The 22,413-nt window shown below is 45.6% G+C and overlaps 2 protein-coding genes across 3 annotated transcripts in view; both read right to left on the bottom strand.

Moving 5' to 3' along the window:
- Positions 1–2,216: 2,216 nt before the first annotated feature.
- Positions 2,217–5,659, bottom strand: LOC143927220 (uncharacterized). 2 transcript variants are annotated; one of them, XM_077451209.1, is made up of 2 exons: positions 5,402–5,659; positions 2,217–3,297 (listed from the first exon to the last, which is right to left on the bottom strand). In XM_077451209.1, the coding sequence occupies exons 1-2, from the start codon at positions 5,502–5,504 to the stop codon at positions 2,840–2,842; spliced, it is 561 nt and encodes a 186-aa protein (XP_077307335.1). In that variant the 5' UTR covers positions 5,505–5,659; the 3' UTR covers positions 2,217–2,839. The 2 variants fall into 2 exon arrangements, with proteins under 2 accessions (XP_077307335.1, XP_077307334.1); XM_077451208.1 differs by having other exon boundaries at positions 2,217–3,300; positions 5,402–5,658.
- Positions 5,660–9,221: 3,562 nt separating this feature from the next.
- Positions 9,222–22,413, bottom strand: part of LOC143927219 (uncharacterized) — a 57,610-nt gene continuing 44,418 nt past the window's right edge. Inside the window, 1 exon segment of the mRNA XM_077451207.1 lies at positions 9,222–11,431. Coding sequence (XP_077307333.1) covers positions 10,734–11,431 — 698 coding nt within the window. The 3' untranslated portion in view covers positions 9,222–10,733.

Genomic DNA, 22,413 nt, shown 5'->3' with positions numbered 1-22,413 from the left:
GTTTCAGGGTCTTGGCAATCTTCTTATAGCCTAGGCCATCTTTATGTAGAGCAACAATTCTTTTTATTTTTTGGAGCCTAGCTGCGTACGGGCCCCCGAAAACCAATCACAGCTTTAAGGATTTCTAAGGGCGTAACTTTTTGATTTCGCTCCTCACTACTTATCACAGCTTTGAAGGCCATAAAATGCCAAGATAGCAAAAACACCCCCCCCCCCCCCCCCCCCAAATGACCACATTATGAACAGTAGACACCCCAGGCTATTTGCTGAGAGTCATGGTGAGTATTTTGCAGATCTCATTTGTTTTTGCAATTTTCAAAACTTTGTGACAAAAAATAGCGAGGTCTGCAAAATACTCAACATACCTCTCAGCAAATAGCTTGGGGTGTCTACTTTTCAAAATGGGGTGATTGCGGGGGTCTTTTTTTCCCCACAACTTGTGTAAGAATATAAAATATTCCATGGACTCGACATGCCTCTCAGCAAATAGCTTGGGGTCACAAATGGGGTCATTTGGGGGGTTTGAACTGTCCTGGCATTTTATGCACAACATTTAGAAGCTGATGTCACACGTCACCCTCTTCTAACCACTTGAAGAAAAAGCCCTTTCTGACACTTTTTGTTTACATGAAAAAATATTTATTTTTTTTGCAAGAAAATTATACATTAAATTAAATTAAACAAAAACATTATATATATATTTTTTAAAGCAAAGGCCGTACAGATTAAAATGGTGGGTATCACATTTTTATTTTTTTCACACAATATTTGCGCAGCGATTTTTCAAATGCATTTTTTCTGGGAGAAAACACACTTTTTATAAAATTTGAATGCAATAAAACACACTATATTGCCCAAATGTTTGATGAAATAAAGATGATCTTAGGCCGAGTACATGCATACCAAACACGACATTAATATTGCTCACAAATGTGCATTGGCGACAAACTACATACTTTTTTAAAAGCCTTTACAGGTTACCACTTTAGATTTACAGAAAAGGTCTACTGCTAGAATTGATGCCCTTGATCTGACCTTCGTGGTGATTCCTCACATGCATGATGTCCACTCACTGATACCAATGATGGGGCACTATTCCTCCCACTGATACCAATGATGGGGCACTATTCCTCCCACTGATACCAATGATGGGGCACTATTCCTCCCACTGATACCAATGATGGGGCACTATTCCTCCCACTGATACCAATGATGGGGCACTAATCCTCCCACTGATACCAATGATGGGGCACTATTCCTCCCACTGATACCAATGGTGGGGCACTATTCTTCCCACTGATACCAATGATGGGGCACTATTCTTCCCACTGATACCAATGATGGAGCACTATTACTCCCACTGATACCAATGATGGACCATTATTCCTCCCACTGATACCAATGATGGACCACTATTCCTCCCACTGATACCAGTGATGGGGCACTATTCCTCCCACTGATATCAATGATGGGGCACTATTCCTCCCACTGATACCAATGATGGGGCACTATTCTTCCCACTGATACCAATGATGGGGCACTATTCCTCCCACTGATGGGGCACTATTCTTTCCACTGATACCAATGATGGGGCACTATTCTTTCCACTGATACCAATGATGGGGCACTATTGCTACCACTGATTCCAATGATGGGGCACTATTCTTTCCACTGATACCAATGATGGGGCATTATTCTCCCCCCAGTCTGCCCAATCTCCCCTCAGTTTACACAATCCCCCTCCCCCAGTTTGCACAATCCTCTCTCTCCCCTAGTCTGCACAATTATCCCCCCTCCCCCCAATCTGCACAATTACCCCTCCCCTAGTCTGCACAATTACCCCTCCCCAGTCTGCACACAATTAGCCCCCCCAGTTTGCACAACCCCCTTCCCCCCCCCCCCCCCGTGCACAAACCCCTCCTTATAACTCAAATCCCCCCTATCACCCAAATCTCCCCAACCTCTCCTAGCTTAAGCCCCCCTCCCCTTAGCCCAATTCCCCCTAAATTCCTCCTCCCTGCACAAATCCCTCCTAACTCAAATCCCCCCACCTTCTCCTAGCTCAACACCCCCTCACCACTTAGCCAAAGTCCCCCTAAATTCCCCCTCCCTGCACAAATCCCTCCTCCTCACTCAAATCATCCTTATTAGCCCAACTTTCCCCACCCCCTCCTAGCTCCAATTCCCCCCAGCCCAATTCCCCCTAAATCCCCCACCTGCACAAATCTCCCTACTAGCCCATAGCCCCCTACCTCCTCCTAGTGCAAATCCTTCCCAAAGTACAACAAATCAAGGGTCTCCGCTGTCAGAATACAGTGGTGCAGAAGGGAGGATTCCCACCTCTACCTCAGATGTGTTTGTTTTTTTTCATTCAGGCAGCATGGCCAGCTTAAAATAACACTTCAAGCGGATTCAGTCCTGCTTGTGCTGCAAACCAGAAACAGAAACATTCCCACATTGACGTCATAGTGGAGAATCTCCATCGTAGGCTTATCGCTGTGATAAGCATGTCATATTTTCATAATTGGGATCATATGACACTTTGTGTCTGAATTGACACGTAAGTTTTCACCAAGGCGTGTTATATAAATGGATTCCCATTTCATTTCACTGAATTCCCCGCGTGTGTTCACTATGACGCCTTTCTGAAATAGCTCCTTTGTGCTGAAAAAAGCCTGATCTTCTGAATGATAGATCTTCTGCTCCTCTCCATCAATGCCTGACTTTCCACCGAACAAGTACTCTATACAGTTTTTCCTAAACGTTTTGTAAACGTCTATCCTCTTCTGTAGCTGTTCGAAGGTCCCCTTGACATCCTTTAATGCCTGCTTGCTGGCTTCTATCTCTGAATTTCTTTTGGGACGTAGCTGATGTTTGTTTTTGATTTCTTCGGCAGGTTGAAGAACTTTTGCTCGTTAACGGCCTTTGTGAAGTAGCCAGCTTTTCCTAAAATCTCCAGGCGTTCCTCGCGTATTTGTGCTTCCTTGGCGGCTTCATCGTCTTCAGTTGAACGGGATTTTTTTTTCTTCTTTGCATGTTCAGTACTGGTGGAAGTTTTACTTCCTATTTTTTCTTGTGCTGGCATCAGAGGACTCTCAAGGATTTTTGTTTTAGGTTGTTTAACCATAAGTTCTAGGGCTAGTTTTATGCTGGAAATCTTGGCTTTCTCCGTTTCAACATCCAAATCTTCCAGTGGAGAAACTTTGGTGAGTAAACATAGCGAGAATTTCGTTTTTCTGCTTGTCTCATCATAGATGGCTCCATCCGTGTCCTCAAGATCCTTAAAGCGGTTCTGCACTGCTGAAAAAAAAAAAAATTATGATTATGCTTTAACATTGATGTTTTTATATAAAAACGCTTACTTACTTAGAAGACCCCCGAAGACGGAAGAAGACCCCCGGAGCTGTGCAATAAACTATTTTAACCCTTGTGTATTGTTTTTTTTTTTACTTTTTTTCACAGGTGAATGGGTAGGGGTACATTGTACCCCATACTCATTCACATAGGGTGGGGGGCCGGTATCCGGGGGCCCCCTAATTAAAGGGGGCTCCCGGATTCCGATAAGCCCCCCCGCCCGCAGACCCGGACAACCAACGTCCAGGGTTGTCGGGAAGAGGCCCTTGTCCTCATCAACATGGGGACAAGGTGCTTTGGGGTGGGGGGGCTGTGTGGCCCCCCCTTCCCCAAGGCACCCCCCATGTTTAAGGCATGCAGCCTGGTACTGCTCAGGAGAGGGGGCGCTCGCTCATCCCCACCCCCTTTCCTGGCCGGTCGGGTAGCGTGCTCAGATAAGGGTCTGATTTGGACCTAGGGGGGACTCCCACGCCGATTTTTCAGCGTAGGGATTCCCCTTTAAGTCCATACCAAGTGACGAGGCCAGCGGCACCTCCTTCGCTGGCCCCGGCTACCTGGAGACGTGCTCAAAATGAGCGGACTTTTCTCCACGTGTGTGGGCGAGTCCGTTCATTTCAAAAGTACGGCGAATAGTCCGGCGGACTTAGTACGCCGTATTAGTCCGCTGAAAAAGTGCCGTGTGTGGGCAAGTAGCTTGTTCGGAAAGTCCAACAGACTAAGTCTGCAGGATAGTCTGCTATGTGCGTATGCGGCATCAGCTGGCCATACACTGCTTAAGTTTGTTTTTATTCAGATTCCTCCATCTAGTCAGAATACACTGATCAGAGGCTGTAGTCAATTGGCTGCAGCCTCTGATAAAGACACATTCTCCAATGTCCCTATGACAGAAGTCAATCGGGGATAGCCTCACACAGATGGAAATTCCGCTGGCCTCTGCTGAACCAGCCGACTTTTAAAGAGAAAGTAAACCCTGATGAGTTTACTTCCTCTTTCATTCCCTGAAAAGGCAAAGCATAATGGATTACTATGCATCGCATCACATCGCATAGTAGTCCATTATGTGTCACTTACCTGACACAGGAGCCAGCGATGTCACCGCTGTCCCCTGTAGTCCACCACATCCATATTGTTGATGGGGTCTCGCAGCTCCGCCGCTGTCATTCGGCGAAGCCGTCACTCCCGCGCTTGCGCACGGGAGCCGACATGCGCGGCAGCTCCGTCGATGAGAATGCCGCGCTCAGTGCGCCTGCACGCCGCTGTCTACGGCGCATGCGCCATAGAGAGCGGTGCCTGTTTTCGGGCAAATATCTCCTAAACCATATAGGTTCAGGAGATATTTCTTGGACCTACAGGTAAGCCTTAATCTAGGCTTACCTGTAGGTCAAAGTGGTTTGTAAGGGTTTACAACCACTTTAAGCAATGTATGGCCAGCTTCAGAGTGTAAAGTAAAACCAGCATTCTCTATACAAGGAATATTACATGGCATGACTAGTCAGTGTGTAAATCAGTCTGATCTGCATGGAGGATGAATGGGTCCTGTGCACACGGGGTCGGAGAAGCAGGATTCTATATACTTTGTACCTCAGACCCAGAAAAACAGGTCACAAGAGTGCAAAATGAATTGTACTCCTGTAACCCATAGGAGAAGCCCAGCCAAGCGATCTCAGGCTGGACTTCTCCTTTATGGAGGTCAGAAAAGTATGTGCAGGTGGGTGAGAGGACCATCAGAGACCAACAGCCTGTGTAGTGTAATAATTGTCCTTTGTAGGCCATGGATGGTCAGGATGGTCATTGTCTTGTCTATTTATTGTCAGTGATGTTTGTTTAGAGGAACATATTACTAGAATTTATCTCCAAAATGAAGAGAATGTTCCGGACCAGTAAGTGGGGAAATGTTCTGCCCCTGAAGGGGTTAATCTAGGTTTCCACACTATATATGTGTGTATCATCATGTGCTGGAGATAAAAGACATCACAGTGACTATGGAGGAAGAGGACGGACATGACGGGGGGTTACTGGGTGTAAATAGAAAACAAGATCTTATTACCTTGTCTTCTGCCACTTCCAGCAACGTCTCCTCTACTTCCCAACTCACCTCTCACCTGGAACTTCCTGTCTGTACCTGACATCACTTCCTGTCTGTATTCCATAGAGACTGTCTGTCTGGGTAGAAGTAAGATCACCACCTTGTGGAGTTCAGAGGAACTGCAGCCCCAAGAATCAGCCTTATTTAACAGGGCAAAGTTAAAAACATAACTCCCGAAATTGAACTTTTTGGTGAAGAAATTGCAAAAATATATCAAAAAGCATAAATATATCAGTCCACTCATAATGAATATAAACATAAAAATTAAACATAAATTGCAAGTATGTAATGTTTACAGAGGAATGGTGGTGGAGATCTCTCCAAGAACACTTCCTCGTATATGCTAATGTAGTGATGTGATCATTTCTTTGCCCACTTACCAAGTGTATGCTCTTGTTATGCAGTGTTTGTTTGCCCTTCTCCAATATGGTTGCTATGCTCTCTCTCTCACCGAGGATGAGTTTATCAAGAAGAGCAGAGGATGGCGAGGGGTTTTGTGGGTAAGTGGGTGGAGAGAGAGAGAGAGACATGTGGAGAGAGAAAAGTGAATTCCTGTAAGATTCACCTCACTGAGACATACCGTATATACTCGAGTATAGGCCGACCCGAATATAAGCCGAGGCCCCCAATTTACCCCCAAAAAAACTGGCAAACTTATTGACTCGTGTATAAGCCGAGGGTGAGACATGCCTGTCCATCCCTGTGTGTGTGTCCGTCCATCCCTGTGTGTCCGTCCATCCCTGTGTGTCCGTCCATCCCTGTGTGTCCGTCCATCCCTGTGTGTCCGTCCATCCATCCCTGTGTGTGTGTGTGTCCATCCATCCCTGTGTGTGTGTGTCTCCATCCATCCATCCATCCATCCCTGTGTGTGTGTGTCTCCATCCATCCATCCCTGTGTGTGTGTGTCTCCATCCATCCATCCATCCATCCCTGTGTGTGTCTCCATCCATGTGTGTGTGTGTGTGTGTGTGTGTGTGTGTGTGTGTGTGTCCAGCCTACCTTTGTCCCGAGCCTCCGTCCCGTGCCTTGCCTCCGTCCCGTGCCTCCTTGCATCCGTCCCGTGTCGTGCCTTGCCTTGCCCCCGTCCCGTCCCGTCCCGTGCCGTGCCGTCCCGTGCCCTCTTCGTCGGCGGCCATTGTAAAGTTCAAAAGCTGCGCCGCCGCCTTCGCCTGTGATAGGCGGAACACTGAATTTCCCAGCAGCCTGTGTTCCGCCTATCACAGACGTCGTATCATCCTCGTCCGTAGTACGAGGATGATACGATGTCCGTGATAGGCGGAACAGAGGCTGCTGGGAAATTCAGTGTTCCGCCTATCACAGGCGAAGGCGGAGCCGGAGGCGCGGCTTTTGAATAGAATGGCCGCTGTCTGTCTGCTCGACACGCTGATCGAGCGGGCAGACAGCGATGACTCGAGTATAAGCCGAGGGGGGCACTTTCAGCCTCAAAAAAGAGGCTGAAAATCTCGGCTTATACTCGAGTATATACGGTACATAGAGACTGTTAATGATTTCATGTTCCTGTTTGGAAAATACTTTATGTTGGATGGTTCACCGAATGTTATTTCTTCAATACATGGACTTCCAAATACAATGCTGTGTGGATTACTGTCTATGTGGAGATATATTTCTCAATTGGGATTTCACTTGCTATTCACAAGCCCCAATTGAGTGGAGGCACTGTGCTTGTTAGAGATCCTGTCCTGATCACACAGATTATGAAGACTCTGCTAATAAATACTATACAGGTGACACCATCATATCTCAGTAGCCGCAGAGAGAGAGAAGCATAGTGCTACATTTGGAGGCACTGCTGAGATAAATATCTTGGATCAGGACATTAAGGAACGACCATGTCGCTGTTCTCAACAGAAGCAGTGGGGCAGTGCGCCCTGGAAGAGGGACTTTAACCTAAAAGGACATTTGCTATTTCATGTGTACCTATCACTGTGAGCGCCCATAGACTGCAGGGGGCGCTACAAGCAAATGAATCCTTGCAGTCAGCCTCTCTTGTGGATAAAAGAGAGGAAGATGAGAGTTATGAACTGTATACCCATTATCTCTGTCTCAGTGAGGTGGATTTAAATCCAGTTAAAGGGCCCTTTTGCACATATCCAAAGGGGGCTGAAGTAATTGGCTGTGCTGTAGTATTTCCAGTAATCTCACCTCCAGTAAGGCGGAAGTCACCAGCCCTGCCTGTAAAGTGTGAACCATTGAATACAACGGCTTCATCAGGTGAAACTCTGTTGACTGCTACAGCCGCTAAGCAGGAAATAAATATTGAGCACCTGCTGCTAAAAGTCACTGAAGTCTTTGTTCAGAATTTACATGCCGATTCTTATCGCAAATTAAAGGCTTTTTCAGGGGTGCTCCCTGCCCCCGCTGGTGAAGAAAGCTTTGAGGTGTGGAAAGATTTTGCACAACAAGTGATAAAGGGAATGGACCTGCTCAGAGAAAAATAAAGAACAGAGCATCATGGAAAGACCACCAGCATCCATTATCATTAGAGTTTACAAGGACACTCATGTGAGTACAAGCGCTCAAGAATATATTCAGATGCTTGCTCATTTTAAACAGACAAAGCATAACGAGGACGAGGAGTGTTTGTGAGTAGGGATGGGCTGTCTGTTTGGGTCGAACATTGGCTGTTCGCCGAATAGTGAACAATTTGGGGTGGCCATGGCAAATTCGAAAGCTGCCGAACACCCTTTAAAAGTCTATGGGAGAAATCAAATGTGCTAATTTTAAAGGTTAATATGCAAGTTATTGTCATAAAAAGTGTTTGGGGACCCGGGTCCCGCCCCAGGGGACATGGATCAATGCAAAAAGTTTTAAAAATTGCATTTTTTTTAGGGAGCAGTGATTTTAATAATGCTTAAAGTGAAACAATAAAAGTGAAATATTCCTTTAAATTTCGTACTTGGGGGGGTGTCTATAGTATGCCTGTAAAGGGGCGCATGTTTCCCATGTTTAGAACAGTCCGAGATCAAAATGACATTTCTAAAGGAAAAAAAGTAATTTAATAGTACTAGTGGTAGTGCCGGCTATAATGAATTGTCGGGTCTCTGCAATACACATAAAAGTCATTGAAATAAACGGCCTGGGATTCCCGCACAGTGCATTATCAGTCCCTTTGGGTCTGGTATAAATATTAAGGGGAACCCTGAACCAAAAAAAAAAATGCATGGGAGTCCCCCTAAATTCCATACCAGGCCCTTCAGGTTCGGGGCACTTTTGATTTTTCATGTTCATGTCCCTTAGACTTTAACGGTGTTCGTACAAATTTTTTGCCTGATCACATGTTCTGGTGGGAACTGAACGGGGGGGGGGGGGGGGGGGGGGGGGTTTCAGCCCATCCTTATTCCTGACCACTGCACAGAACTGTGCATGACACATTCCTGACCACTGCACTCTATACACAGGGGGGAATATGACACATTCCTGACCACTGCACTCTATACACAGGGGGGAATATGACACATTCCTGACCACTGCACTCTATACACAGGGGGGAATATGACATGTTCCTGACCACTGCACTCTATACACAGGACTGTATATGACATGTTCCTGACCACTGCACTCTATACACAGGACTGTATATGACATGTTCCTGACCACTGCACTCTATACACAGGACTGTATATGACATGTTCCTGACCACTGCACTCTGGGCCATTATTTCTGGTTATCTCTAAACTGATGACCTGTAAAGGATTTAAAGCGTCATCTATGAGCAATTTTGGGTACCAAAGATTTTCATTATTGTACAGACACACACAACTTTTTTTCCGTTCAATACATATTTTTATTATAATTTTACTTATAACAAGATTGAAGTCATAGAATCAGGAAATAGTAAAGGAAGAAATCCAATTGGTCAGGATGATGACCTGTCTGGAATGTGGAGGTGGAGTCAATATTAATTTGTGTACAATACAATACACAACGTGTTACGTTATTATAACAAAGTATTGTAGAAAAGCTCACACCATAGAAAATGGGGGAAAGTAGAAAATAAACCCAGATATGAAGGTGACATTTGTGTACGAGGAACACCTTAACAATTACCACCATTTTATTCTCCAGGGCCTCTGCTTTCAGAAAATATATGTTTGGGGGTTTTATCGAATCTTCAGGCCCAAAATCTCCATATTACCATGTGTGCAAAAATAATGGAAAAAGCTAGATGGGATCACTCTGCTGTGGTCACACTCTAAACATTAGAGCTCCCCCTAGCTGCAGCCTGGTAATAACATTGCTAGGAGGTCTATTCATTTATCTGCTACATACTTCCCATCTTTATATAAACGTCTCCTGACATTTAGGGGTCTATTCATAAATAATTTACATAATAATTCACCCAATGAAAATACATGTACATTCCTTCTGTGTGAATGAGGGGAAAATGGAGTTTAATTGGCTATTTGCTGGTCGAATAATTTCCATTGAATTAAAATAGAAAATACTACATTTGCCACTAGCTGGAGATAATTGCTATTATACTTAGCGCCATCTAAAGTCCAAACATAGTATTTCTCATTTAAATTCAATGGTTAGTCTAATAGTGTTGGCTTATTTAAGTTCTATCCTTCAGTGTGTACTGTACTGATAAGTGTATGAGTATGATCTCAGGTATTAGTATGAAGACATGTCTGATGAAGGAGACTAAAAGGTCTATTTTTCAAAAAAATGTATTGGACTAATATGACAATCATTCATTCAGCTGTTACAATTTCTAGCTGTGATTTAACACAGTGATTTCCTATGATCATCAGCTCCATCTAGTGGCCATAATCAGGTATTTTTCCTGAAATACCTCAATTAGTGCAATACTGCATTATGGTCATTAGATGGAGTCAAGGAAATCAGAGTGAAATAAAATACGGCCAATATTCATCATTGCTGGACGAATGACGGTCATAACCGTTCAACTATTTTTTTTTTTTTTAAATAGACCTCTAAATGTTTGTGAAATCTTCTACCACAAAATGTACTCAGCCAATGAGAGGTAATGACTCCATTTTTATTTGTCTCCTGCTATCAATGGCCAACAATTTACAACACTTCATCCATGTCTTTGGTGATCTCCTTATCAACTGTTTCTTACATGATGATGATCAGCCATGGAGTATATCTGAGGTGTATATCAGGGTGTGCTTCTTCCCCACATGAAAGCTGTGATGTCCAGCAACATATAGAAGACATTTCCTGCACTCAAGGCACTAATACACCTCGAGGGTTGTGTGGGATCCCTGATGTACAGAAGACAGGACTTCAGTGAGGAACATTTCCCTCACTCAGGACAGGAATACGGCTTTTCCCCCGTGTGAGATCTCTGATGTCTGGAAAGACTGGACTTATCTGAAAAACATTTCCCACACTCTGGACAGGAATACGGCTTCTCTCCTGTGTGAGATCTCTGATGTATGGAAAGATCAAATTTCCTTGAAAAACATTTCCCACACTCTGGACAGGAATGCGGCTTCTCCCCTGTGTGAGATCTCTGATGTGTGCCAAGATGCCACTTCTGTGAAAAACATTTCCCGCACTCAGCACAGGAATACGGCTTCTCCCCCGTGTGAAATCTCTGATGTGTGCCAAGATGCCACTTCTGTGAAAAACATTTCCCGCACTCAGCACAGGAATACGGCTTCTCCCCTGTGTGAGATCTCTGATGTGTGAAAAGACTGCACCTGTGTGAAAAACATTTCCCGCACTCAGGACAAGAATATGGCTTCTCTCCTGTGTGAGATCTCTGATGTTTGTCAAGATTGGACTTCTCTGAAAAACATTTCCCGCACTCAGCACAGGAATACGGCTTCTCCCCTGTGTGAGATCTCTGATGTTTGAAAAGACTGGACCTGTGTGAAAAACATTTCCCACACTCAGGACAGGAATATGGTTTCTCTCCTGTGTGAGATCTTATATGCACAATAAGATGGGATTTAGAAGGAAAACACTTCCCGCACTCAGTACAGGCAAAGCTCTTCTCTGTTGAAAGGACGGCACCGTCCCGCACAGTCTGAGGTTCCTCAGGATAAGAGGAATACGATGGTCCATCTACACTGTGTGGTGCCGGATGGACATTTGAGGTGGTCGGGTTTTCTCCTGGACTATACTGTGTGATGTCCTCATCTTCTACTTTACAGTCTGGAGACAAAGTGAGACAATCCTCTGAGGTTTTCCTCATCTCCCGTCCATCTACTAAAATAGAAATACAAAGATTATTACTAGACATGAGCTGATTGGTTCCCCTAAACCAGGACTCCGCCCACATCAGGCAGCTTTGTCTCTGAGGATCTTACAATTCCTATGAGTATGTTTAGTGTTGTCACCCCAGGGTGGCTCTGTGGAAAACACAGTTAAAGCGGGGTTCCACCGTCGTTTTTTTTTTTTTTCCGTATTAATCTGTAAAATTAACTATTCTAAATACTTTACTTACTTCTAAGTGCTGTCCGAGTATCTTGTAGCTGTTTTTCTTTCTTCTAAACTTGTTAGGAAAACGTCTCCAGGCGTTTTCCATTTTGCCTGTGGGCATGTGAAGCCCACAGGCATGGACTTCCGGGGCACAGTCCTCCTAAACTCCCATCATGCACCGCCCGTAAGATCTGCGATCTCGCGCATGCGCAGATCAATTCGCTCAAGTGCTGACAACCACTCAGGTCGCGCGAGATCTCGAGCCTGGGCGCCACACAGACTCCTGGGAAATAAAAACAACGATCCCAGGAGCCCCTGCGGCCGTCAGGAAGAAGTGACCTGCCGCTGAAGCCCCGCCCATTTCCGCAGCAGCTCCGCCCCTTTCCGGAATCTCCAGAGGCAGAAAATTTGAAAGAAGAAGAAAACAGAAGAAGACAGCAGAAAGGTAAAGGGGTTACCTAGCGATTAGGGAAGGGGGGATCACATAGACCTAGGACTGTTAATTAGGGTGGACCTCCGCTTTAATGATATACTAATCCACATCCTAAAATTAGTATATATGGGAATTGTAAAAAAAATGGAATTACATACCGGTAATGTCCTTTTCCAGGAGTCTTTCAGGACAGCCACCTTAGAGAGACACCGGCTCCTCCCCTCTGAGGAAACACCGCCTTCATTTTCATGATTTAAGCCTCCTCCTCCCTTCGCTCCTCAGTTCTTCCAGAGTACCTCCGGCCAACTGGGGAGACACAAGAACACGTCAAACAAATAAACTTTTTAAGTCTTACCTGACGGCCTCATGTAATGAGTTCCCGATGATCTGCAAACAATTTGGGTGGGAACCGGTGCTGTCCTGAAAGACTCCTGGAAAAGGACATTACCGGTACGTAATTCCATTTTTCCCCAATCGTCTTTCAGGACAGCCACCTTAGAGAGGATAAGCGAGTATATTACCTTAGGGTGGGACCACTGCCTGCAGTACTATACGGCCAAAGGCTTGGCCTTTGGCTGACAGAAGATCCAGTCTATAATGTTTCACAAACGTAGAAACACTGGACCACGTTGCAGCACTACAGATCTGTGCAGGAGATGCCCTAGCCCACTCTGCCTGAGAAGATGCTACCGCCCCGGCTGAGTGTGCTCTAACCCCAACTGGAGGATCTAACCCCCCTGTCACGTAAGCCTGTCCAATGGCTAACCTTAACCATCTAGCTATCGTACGTTTAGAGGCTTTGGAACCCTTCCTAGCCCCAGAAAACAACACAAAAAGTGAATCAGATTTCTTGAACTGACCTTGTGCAATCCAAATAATGAAGAACACATCTTTTAACATCTAATCTGTGAAACATGTGTTCCTGTTCTCTTACTGGATTCGAACAGAAAGTAGGTAGCACAATCTCCTGTATTCTTATGGAAACTAGGGGCTACCTTAGGTAAAAAAAAAAAGGTGCCCTAATAGAAAGGGCTTCGAGTTCACTTACTCTCCTTGCTGTAGTGATTGCCACCAAAAATACAGTTTTGAGAGTGATCAATTTTAACGAGCAAGGTTCTAACGGCTCAAAAGGTTCCCCTGTGAGAACCTGTAAAACCAAAGCCAGATCCCGACTAGGAAGGGGGCGACCAAAGGCTTGGTCTTCGCCTACTTAAGGTTCTGAAGAACCTTACTATACCAAGGACCGACATTAGATGTCTATCCAGAAATACGCTTGAAACGGATACCTGACTCTCCAATGTTTCGGGGCTAACCTTTTATCTGCCCCTGACTGCAGGACCTCTAGAACGGCCCCCGAGCTGTGCTCATTGAAGGAGTTCTCTGAGCACCAGTTATTGAACCGCTTCTATACCTTCAGGAAAATGGTCTGAGCTTCCATTTACCTGCAATTCAAAAGAGTGGCTACTAACAGTCTGAGACCCCTTTGCCGTTCGGTAATTCCTCAGTAGCCAAGCTGCAAGGTTCCACCTGGGGACAGCAGATTGGACACCGGGAAAAAACCCCGGGGAGTTCCACCGACAGGCCCTTCAGAATGGAGAACCACGGCCTCCTGGGCCAATGAGGTGCGATTAGACAGAGATGGTAATCTCCACCTGAAACTTCCTTAACTCTGCAGGAATCAGGACGGGAATGGGGAAAGCATAGCACCTAGAGAAACCCTAAGTCTGTGCTTAGTGCATCTGCTTCCGACATCCCATCTCCCCTGCTCATAGAACAGGAGATGGCTTCTTTCGCGTTTTCCCTTGGGGCAAAAAGAAGTCTATCGAAGGAATCCCCCTCCACCGGGTGATCACTTCGAAAACATCCTGTTTGAGAACCTGGTTGCTCTCTCCCTGCGTTCTCCCTCCAATTTTGAGGGTCTCTTTGACTCCTTCCTCCTTGGATATTGGCCAAATCCACTCTAGGCCTTGTGACAAACATGCTCCCCTATCCCACCACAGGGACTTTAAAATACGGGCTGTGTAGTATTATCTCAATGGTCTAAGTCGGCTATTCACTGCTACCTTGACAGCACAGGACTGTCAACTGTGACCTTTGCCATTCGGTGATCAGTCGTGAGCCACCGTGCTAAAGCTAGCAACGGACACCCTCGTGATTTGGCCCAGGGTGGACTAGAACTCAGACATACGCAATCCAACCGCAGACTGCGCCTTTGGGAGACGGCGCGCATTGTCACACTCCACCGCTCCTGGCTTCTTTACCTGAGTTAGAACCGAAACCAAAGAGTCCTAAGACCCTCTACTGTGGCCCCAAACCTTCAAGATGGATAGTTTGCAGGGGACGGTAACGCAACCCCGTCCACTGAACAGCTAGGAGAGTGGATGTCAGAAAGCTCAACCTGACCCCCTTCACCCAGGAAGGTGACCCCTTGGGAAGAAGTTTAAGATGAGTTTCCCTAGGTTCAGAGGCCAACCCAAGCTCACTAATAGGTCCCTTGTAAGCTATGGATCCCCGTTCAACTGCGCCAGAGAAGGGACAAACAGGAGAAGATCGTCGAGATACACGATCACAGAGACTACCCTGAGACGCAGGAAGGACAGAACCTCTACCATCGCTTTGGTGAAGATACGAGGGAGAAGGGGATAGCCCAAAGGGGAGTGCTTTAAACTGAAGGTGTAGCACCCCTACAGAGGTTATTACTGCCAGCATGAGGAAACGCTGGTGGTTCTCTGCGATGGAAATATGCAGGTATGCATCCTTACTATCGATGCCCTGAAACAGTTTTGGTGGAAGAGGTGCCCTCACCCCGTGACTAAAACCAACCAAAAGCTTCTGTAGGTGACCAAGACACCCAGATTATTCAGGTTCAGGATGAGCCTGAACTTTTCCGAAGGCTTGTGAACCATAAAAGAGAGGATAGAAGCCTTGCCTGTTTAACCTGCTGGGACCCTTGTTACCACTTCCTATTCCTCTAACTCCTGCAGAGGAAAGAAAGGCACATCTTGTCAGCTCAGTGACAAGGAGTCTCAAAAGGGGGAAGCTCTGAAAACTCCACACGGTAACCTCTTTTGATGATCCCCAACACAAACTGATTGGAGGTGATCGTCTCCCACTTGGGGAGGAAGGACCCTTTTTAACTGCTCCCCCTATTTTATCTTAAGGGGAAAGGCCTCTTTCTTATAAGCCGTGCGATAGCACTGCTTCAAGACCTGGCCCAAACAGCAGGTCTCCCCTAAGAGGAATTCCACCGAGCTTTGATCTGGACGCCCTGTCCCTCTGCCATGTCTACAGCCTTAAGGCTCTCCAGGCTGAGTTGGTCAGAGCCGAGGACCTTGCATACAATCGAATGGATTGAGCCGAAGCATCCGCAGAGTATGCCAACACCTAAAGCAGCACGGGAAAAGGAGGATAGAAAGACTCCTCTGCCGTCATTGCTTCATCTGGATAAGCCAATACTTTGTACTACGAGCCACCACTGTGGCTGCTATGGCAGGCTTAGAGATTTCCTTATGGTAAATCTTCAAACCATAGGGTCTGAAAGTACCCCCATGTCCCAAGGGACAGGTCAGTATGCCTGGACATCTGAGAAAAGGCCGCATCTAATCTGGGGGATTTTATTCCAGATGAGAACCTCCTCTTCCGCCCAAGGAAACCTTGCTTTAATGCACCAGAAAAGAAAAGCTTTCTATCTGGATCCTGCCATCCTTGATGGCATCGATCAAGACGTCATGACCCGGGAACACCCGCTCCCCCTAGGCCCTAGTACATCTGATCGTGGGGTGACAGTGCCTCCTAAGTGACTTGGAAAGCCCTCAAGAGCCTTTCCATCTCATCCAGGGGAAGTTTATACCGTGAGGTTCTTTTGGGTTCCCCATCCAAGTCCTCACCCTCAGTCTCCCTCTGGGAGTCTGAGACGGCCCTGTCAACTTCTTCCTCAACTTCCCTCTGGAACCCTCTGGATTCTCCCTAACCTGTGGGAGGAACAACCATTGGGTTAGGTGGAACACTCTGCTGTGCTGGTGAAAAGAGTGCTCTGGAGCTGAGGGCATTGAAAACTTCACACAAGCCGCCAGATCTGCACCCTGTTCTGCTGCCTGCTTTCTAATGGCACCCAAACAGAGCTACGGACTGAGCTATCCAGGCCTTTAATACACTCCTAACAAAGTGCCTTGAACCAGGAATTCCCCAAAGAGGCTCTACATGAAGGACACCTCCTCCAAGAACCAAGGGGGGACCTGCTTAAGTCTTTCTGAGATACCGAAGCAAAAGAGAGAGAGCAGCATAAACTTTAAAAAGAAAAGAAACACCAGCACTACTTAAGAGGACCACCGGGAGTGCCCAGGATCCAACTCCGCCTGGATCCCCGACGCACTGTCCTTCCCCCCGACCACCTAGGGGGAAAACACACCAATGGAGCTACTGGTTATAAGGTAAGGGAACCCCTCTCCAGGGCTATTACCTTTGAGTGGCTGGTGCTGTTATCTCCAGGAGTTCTTGAAGCCTCTGCTTCGGACATTCTCCCGTTGAGGAAGCGTGGTACGAACGTGCCTCCAACAGCTACCTGTGCAACTGTAGAAAGAGGCTGCACCAGCCGAACGCTAGGTTCCCCTTCACGTGCCGCGTCCGGAACCGGAAGACGCGGATCGAACGAAGGGGTCCGCCCCCACCGGAACTGACGTCACCCGCCTACCGGTCCGGCTTCCAGCCGGCTGTATACACAGGGGGGCCCTGGACGCCTTCGTTTAGCGCCCCACTGGGCGAAACGCAGGGATGAACCTCCCCAAAACTTCTTGCTTTCCCCAAGCGAAGATTGGAGTGCGTGTAAAGGTCAGTCGGGTGTTCAGCTTCCCCAGCCGACCGGACTGTTTGCTCCGTTGGAACACCCACGGGTGAACGAACGGACGACCCCATAAACTTCCTGCTTTCCCCAAGCGGAGTTTAGGGTATATGGACAGTACGAACACTTCAGCTCCCCGCCGATAGGACTGTCCCGGACCGACCGATAAATGGTCGGATAGCCGAACGGGGCCGGGGCTCCGCTCGGATAGCTTCAGTTTCACCAACCGAATTCAGCTTTCAGGTTCCTTGGCGATGTCTCCCCGCCGGAGGAAACACCATAACTGAGGAGCGAAGGGAGGAGGAGGCTTAAATCATGAAAATGAAGGCGGTGTTTCCTCAGAGGGGAGGAGCCGGTGTCTCTCTAAGGTGGCTGTCCTGAAAGACGATTGGGGAAATTGGCTTTTCCGGCATAGTGTACTCTTTGTTAAAAAAAATAACAGTATTTATTTATTACAAATCATTCATGAAAAAGACAAGGACAAGAATAAAAAACATTTACAAAATGAATGTGGTTTAAAAACATGTCTCAGTGACCAACCAAACAGTCCAGAGTTCAACCTGAACCTACATGGACTGGGTTGGTAGATAGATGAGAAGGTTCCCTAGACTCAGGGTACACACCCCACCAGGTGCCTAGATCTAGTAACATTTATGGTGAAAATGAACATTTTGCTGCCAGCTGAACCCCCCGAATCTCCATAAATCCAGTCTAGATACATAAATTGTGTCGGCAGCACAGAGAAGGAAGATTATCGGAGAGAAATCCAGGAATACAGGATGGGGAACACAGCTCAGGAAAGTGACCAGGGGATTACAGGCTGATATCACCCAGCCCCCGCCCTACTCTGGACCAATCAGTGAGCAGTATGGGTGGACGAATGTATTTAGTGTTAATGACCCACCTGTGCTGATCTCTGTAGGAGTGTCCTCCTCTATAAATGTCCCCGTTATTCCATCCTCCTCCATAGACTGCTGATCATCCCTCACATACCTCTCTTCTTCTTCTGATTTCACCTCAAATTCTATATCGATTGGATCTCCACTCTAAACCAAGAAAATGAGAGAGAAAATCATCTGTAAGATAGAAGATTTATTATTGTGACATCACATAGAAAATACACACATTGTCTCTATAAGTGTGATTTATAACCTCCATCCCACCAACCTTGTAACAGTGGGGGATGGTGTGATCTTCCTGTGTGGAATCCCGGGAATACAGAGGACGGGGACATCTCTCTGGTGAGTTCCTGGTATTTGGTGGCTCCATCATATCCTTGTGTCCTTCTGAAATCTCCTCCATCGCTCCATACTCCTCATCCTCCTCTTTATACTCTTCTTTAACATCAATATTATCATCCCCGAGGTTTCCACTCTGAATATATAATAAAACATTCATTGTAACAATCATGCTGTGTATAAATCAGAACTACCAATAATTGTCAATCATCTACCTGATGATGGTGGGGGATGGTGTGATCTTCCTGTGTGGAATCCCGGGAATACAGAGGACGGGGACATCTCTCTGGTGGGTTCCCATTACTGGATCCATCTGTAGGAAACACACACACTGACTGAATACATTGTTTCTATGTGTTTATCAGATGATGGGGGATCTAGATGGAGCCTCCGTACTGCTCTCTCCTTTACAATAAAGTCTCCTCTTACCCGGTGATGTGAGGGGCGGCTGATTGTCCATCATGACGTCCTTGTAGAGATCCTTGTGTCCTTTTAAATACTCCCACTCCTCCATGGAGAAATAGACAGTGACATCCTGACACCTTATAGGAACCTGACACACAATGATACAGTCACCATCCAGACACATCCCTTGTCTGTTACTGGATAATGTCCCAGAATCCTCCTCACCTCTCCTGTCAGCAGCTCCATCATCTTCTTGGTGACTTCTAGAATCTTCTCCATGTTGTGTCTCTCAGGTTTTAGGGAGTCACATGGAGGCACTGTGATGGTTATATGATCACCTGACTTCACAAGAGGAAATCTCTGTATTGGGGAACCAATAGGAAGATCATGTTAGAAACCCAGAATCCTCCTCACCTCTCCGGTCAGGTCTGTGTTTTATTAATAGAGATAAGAGTGATGTCATGTGACCTCCCAGAATCCTCCTCACCTCTCCGGTCAGGTCTGTGTTTTATTAATAGAGATAAGAGTGATGTCATGTGACCTCCCAGAATCCTCCTCACCTCTTCGGTCAGAAGGTAGATGATCTCCAGGGTGAGGTTTAGTATCTTCTCAGTCATGTGACTCCGGTCCTCCTCCATCCTCATTGGTGCCGTCATCTATGAAGGTTTCCCTGTAGACAGATAACAGAGAATTATCTGGATTGGTTGTACAATAATAGGATGATGATATCGGGAGGTAATATGAAGGTCAGTATATATTTAACTAGTTGCCAACCGCCTGCCACAGTTATACGGCGGCAAGTTTGCTCTCCTGCATGGATCGCCATTCCTGCATGCTGTGGGAGCGTGCCCGGGAGTCGGGTGGATTCGATCTATTCCGGCAACTCGCGATTGCCTTGTACACAGGCAGAATGTAAAGAAGGCATTTCCCGTTCTGCCTAGTGACATGTCAGGGATTCTATTGTTCCTAGTGATCGGAAACACTGATCTCTGTCATGTCACTGGTAGCCCATCCACCCTACAGTACGCTGAGGGAACACATTTAACCCCTTGAACGCCCCGTAGTGTTAGCCTCTTCCCTGCCAGTGTCATTTTTACACTGATCACTACATTTTTAGAGCACTGATCAATGTAATAATGTCAATGCTCCCTAAAAAGTGTAATTTGGGGTCAGAATTGTCCGCCGCAATGTCGCAGTTCTGTTAAAAATCGCAGATCGCTGTCAGTAGTAAAAACAATAAACGTCTTTAAATCTATCCCCTATTTTGTAGATGCGATAACTTTTGAGAAAACCAATCAATATACGCCTGTTGTGATTTTCTTTACCAAAAATATGTAAAAGAATACATATCGGCCTAAACTGAGGAATACATTTGTTTTTTATATTTTTTTGGGATATGTATTATAGCAAAAAGTTAAAAAAAAAAGGGTTTTGTTTTTTCAAAATTGTTGCTCTTTGTTTATAGCACAGGAAAAAAAATGCAGAGGTGATCAAATACCACCAGATCTATTCCGGCGACTCGCGATTGCCTTGTACACATGCAGAATGTAAAGAAGACATTTCCCGTTCTGCCTAGTGAAAGCTCTATTTGTGGGGAAAAAAAGGTTGTCAATTTTGTTTGGGTACAACGTCGCACGACCGCAAAATTGTTAGCTAAAGTGATGCAGTGCAGAATCGCAAAAAATGGCCTGGTCATTAACCACTTCAGCCTCGGACCAATAAATACCTTAAGGACCAGAGGTGTTTTTGCAATTTCGCACTGCGCTGCTTTAACTGGTAATTGCGCGGTCATGCAATATTGCACCCAAACGAAATTTGCGTCCTTTTCTTCCCACAAATAGAGCTTTCTTTTGATGGTATTTGATTGCCTCTGCGATTTTTATTTTTTGCGATATAAATGGAAAAAGAGCGAAAATTTTGAAAAAAAATGATATTTTCTTCTTTTTGTTAGAAGAAAAATCGAATAAACTAAATTTTAGTCATACATTGAGGGCAAAATTTATTCAGCCACATGTCTTTAGTAAAAAAAATGTCAATAAGCGTATATTTTTTGGTTTGCGCAAAAGTTATAGCGTCTACAAACTAGAGTACATTTTCTGGAATTTACACAGCTTTTAATTTATGACTGCCTATCTCATTTCTTGAGGTGCTAAAATGGCAGGGCAGTACAAACCCCCCCCAAATGACCCCATTTTGGAAAGTAGACACCCCAAGGAAACTGCTGATGGGTATGTTGAGCCCATTGAATATTTATTTTTTTTGTCCTAAGGGATTGAATAATGACAAAAAAAAAAAAAGTACAAAAAGTTGTCACTAAATGATATATTGCTCACACATGCCATGGTTATATGTGGAATTGCACCCCAAAATATATTCCGCTACTTCTCCCGAGTACGGGGATACCACATGTGTGGGACTTTTTGGGAGTATAGTCGCGCACGGCATCCCGAAAACCAATCACCACCTTCAGGATTTCTAAGGGTGCAAATTTTTGATTTTACCCCTCACTACCTATCACAGTTTCGAAGGCCATAAAAAGCCAAAATAGCACAAAACCCCCCAAAATGACCCCATTTTGGAAAGTAGACACCCCAAGCTATTTACTGAGAGGCATGTTGAGTCCATGGAATATTTTATATTTTGCCACAAGTTGCGGGAATATTACAAACTTTTTTTTTTTGCACAAAGTTGTCACTAAATGATATATTGCTCACACATGCTATGGGCATATGTGAAATGACACCCCAAAATACATTCTGCTGCTTCTCCTGAGTACAGGGATACCACATGTGTGGGACTTTTTGGGAGCCTAGCCGCGTACGGGACCCCGAAATCCAAGCACCGCCTTCAGGATTTCTAAGGGCATAATTTTTTTATTTTACTCCTCACTACCTATCACTACCTATCACAGTTTTGACGGCCATAAAATGCCAAGATGGCACAAAACCCCCCCAAATGACCCCATTTTGGAAAGTAGACACCCCAAGGAAACTGCTGATGGGTATGTTGAGCCCATTGAATATTTATTTTTTTTGTCCTAAGGGATTGAATAATGACTAAAAAAAAAAAAAATGTACAAAAAGTTGTCACTAAATGATATATTGCTCACACATGCCATGGTTATATGTGGAATTGCACCCCAAAATATATTCCGCTACTTCTCCCGAGTACGGGGATACCACATGTGTGGGACTTTTTGGGAGTCTAGTCGCGCACGGCATCCCGAAAACCAATCACCACCTTCAGGATTTCTAAGGGTGCAAATTTTTGATTTTACCCCTCACTACCTATCACAGTTTCGAAGGCCATAAAAAGCCAAAATAGCACAAAACCCCCCAAAATGACCCCATTTTGGAAAGTAGACACCCCAAGCTATTTACTGAGAGGCATGTTGAGTCCATGGAATATTTTATATTTTGCCACAAGTTGCGGGAATATTACAAACTTTTTTTTTTTTGCACAAAGTTGTCACTAAATGATATATTGCTCACACATGCTATGGGCATATGTGAAATGACACCCCAAAATACATTCTGCTGCTTCTCCTGAGTACAGGGATACCACATGTGTGGGACTTTTTGGGAGCCTAGCCGCGTACGGGACCCCGAAATCCAAGCACCGCCTTCAGGATTTCTAAGGGCAT

The sequence above is a fragment of the Lithobates pipiens genome, unplaced genomic scaffold, assembly GCF_037356315.1.
Source record: "Lithobates pipiens isolate NorthernLeopardFrog02 unplaced genomic scaffold, aLitPip1_a1.2 Scaffold_23, whole genome shotgun sequence".
NCBI classification, from domain to species: Eukaryota; Metazoa; Chordata; class Amphibia; order Anura; family Ranidae; genus Lithobates; species Lithobates pipiens.
The sequence above is the reverse complement of the archived record's forward strand: the minus strand, read 5'-3'. Positions and strand labels throughout refer to the sequence as shown.

Coding starts and splice junctions, on each gene's coding strand:
- LOC143927220 (XM_077451208.1), bottom strand. CDS start 5,504: ATGGAATACAGACAGGAAGTGATGTCAGGTACAGACAGGAAGTTCCAG. Junction 3,301..5,401: donor TGGAAGTGGCAGAAGACAAG/GTAATAAGATCT, acceptor TTTTTTTTTCAG/CAGTGCAGAACCGCTTTAAG.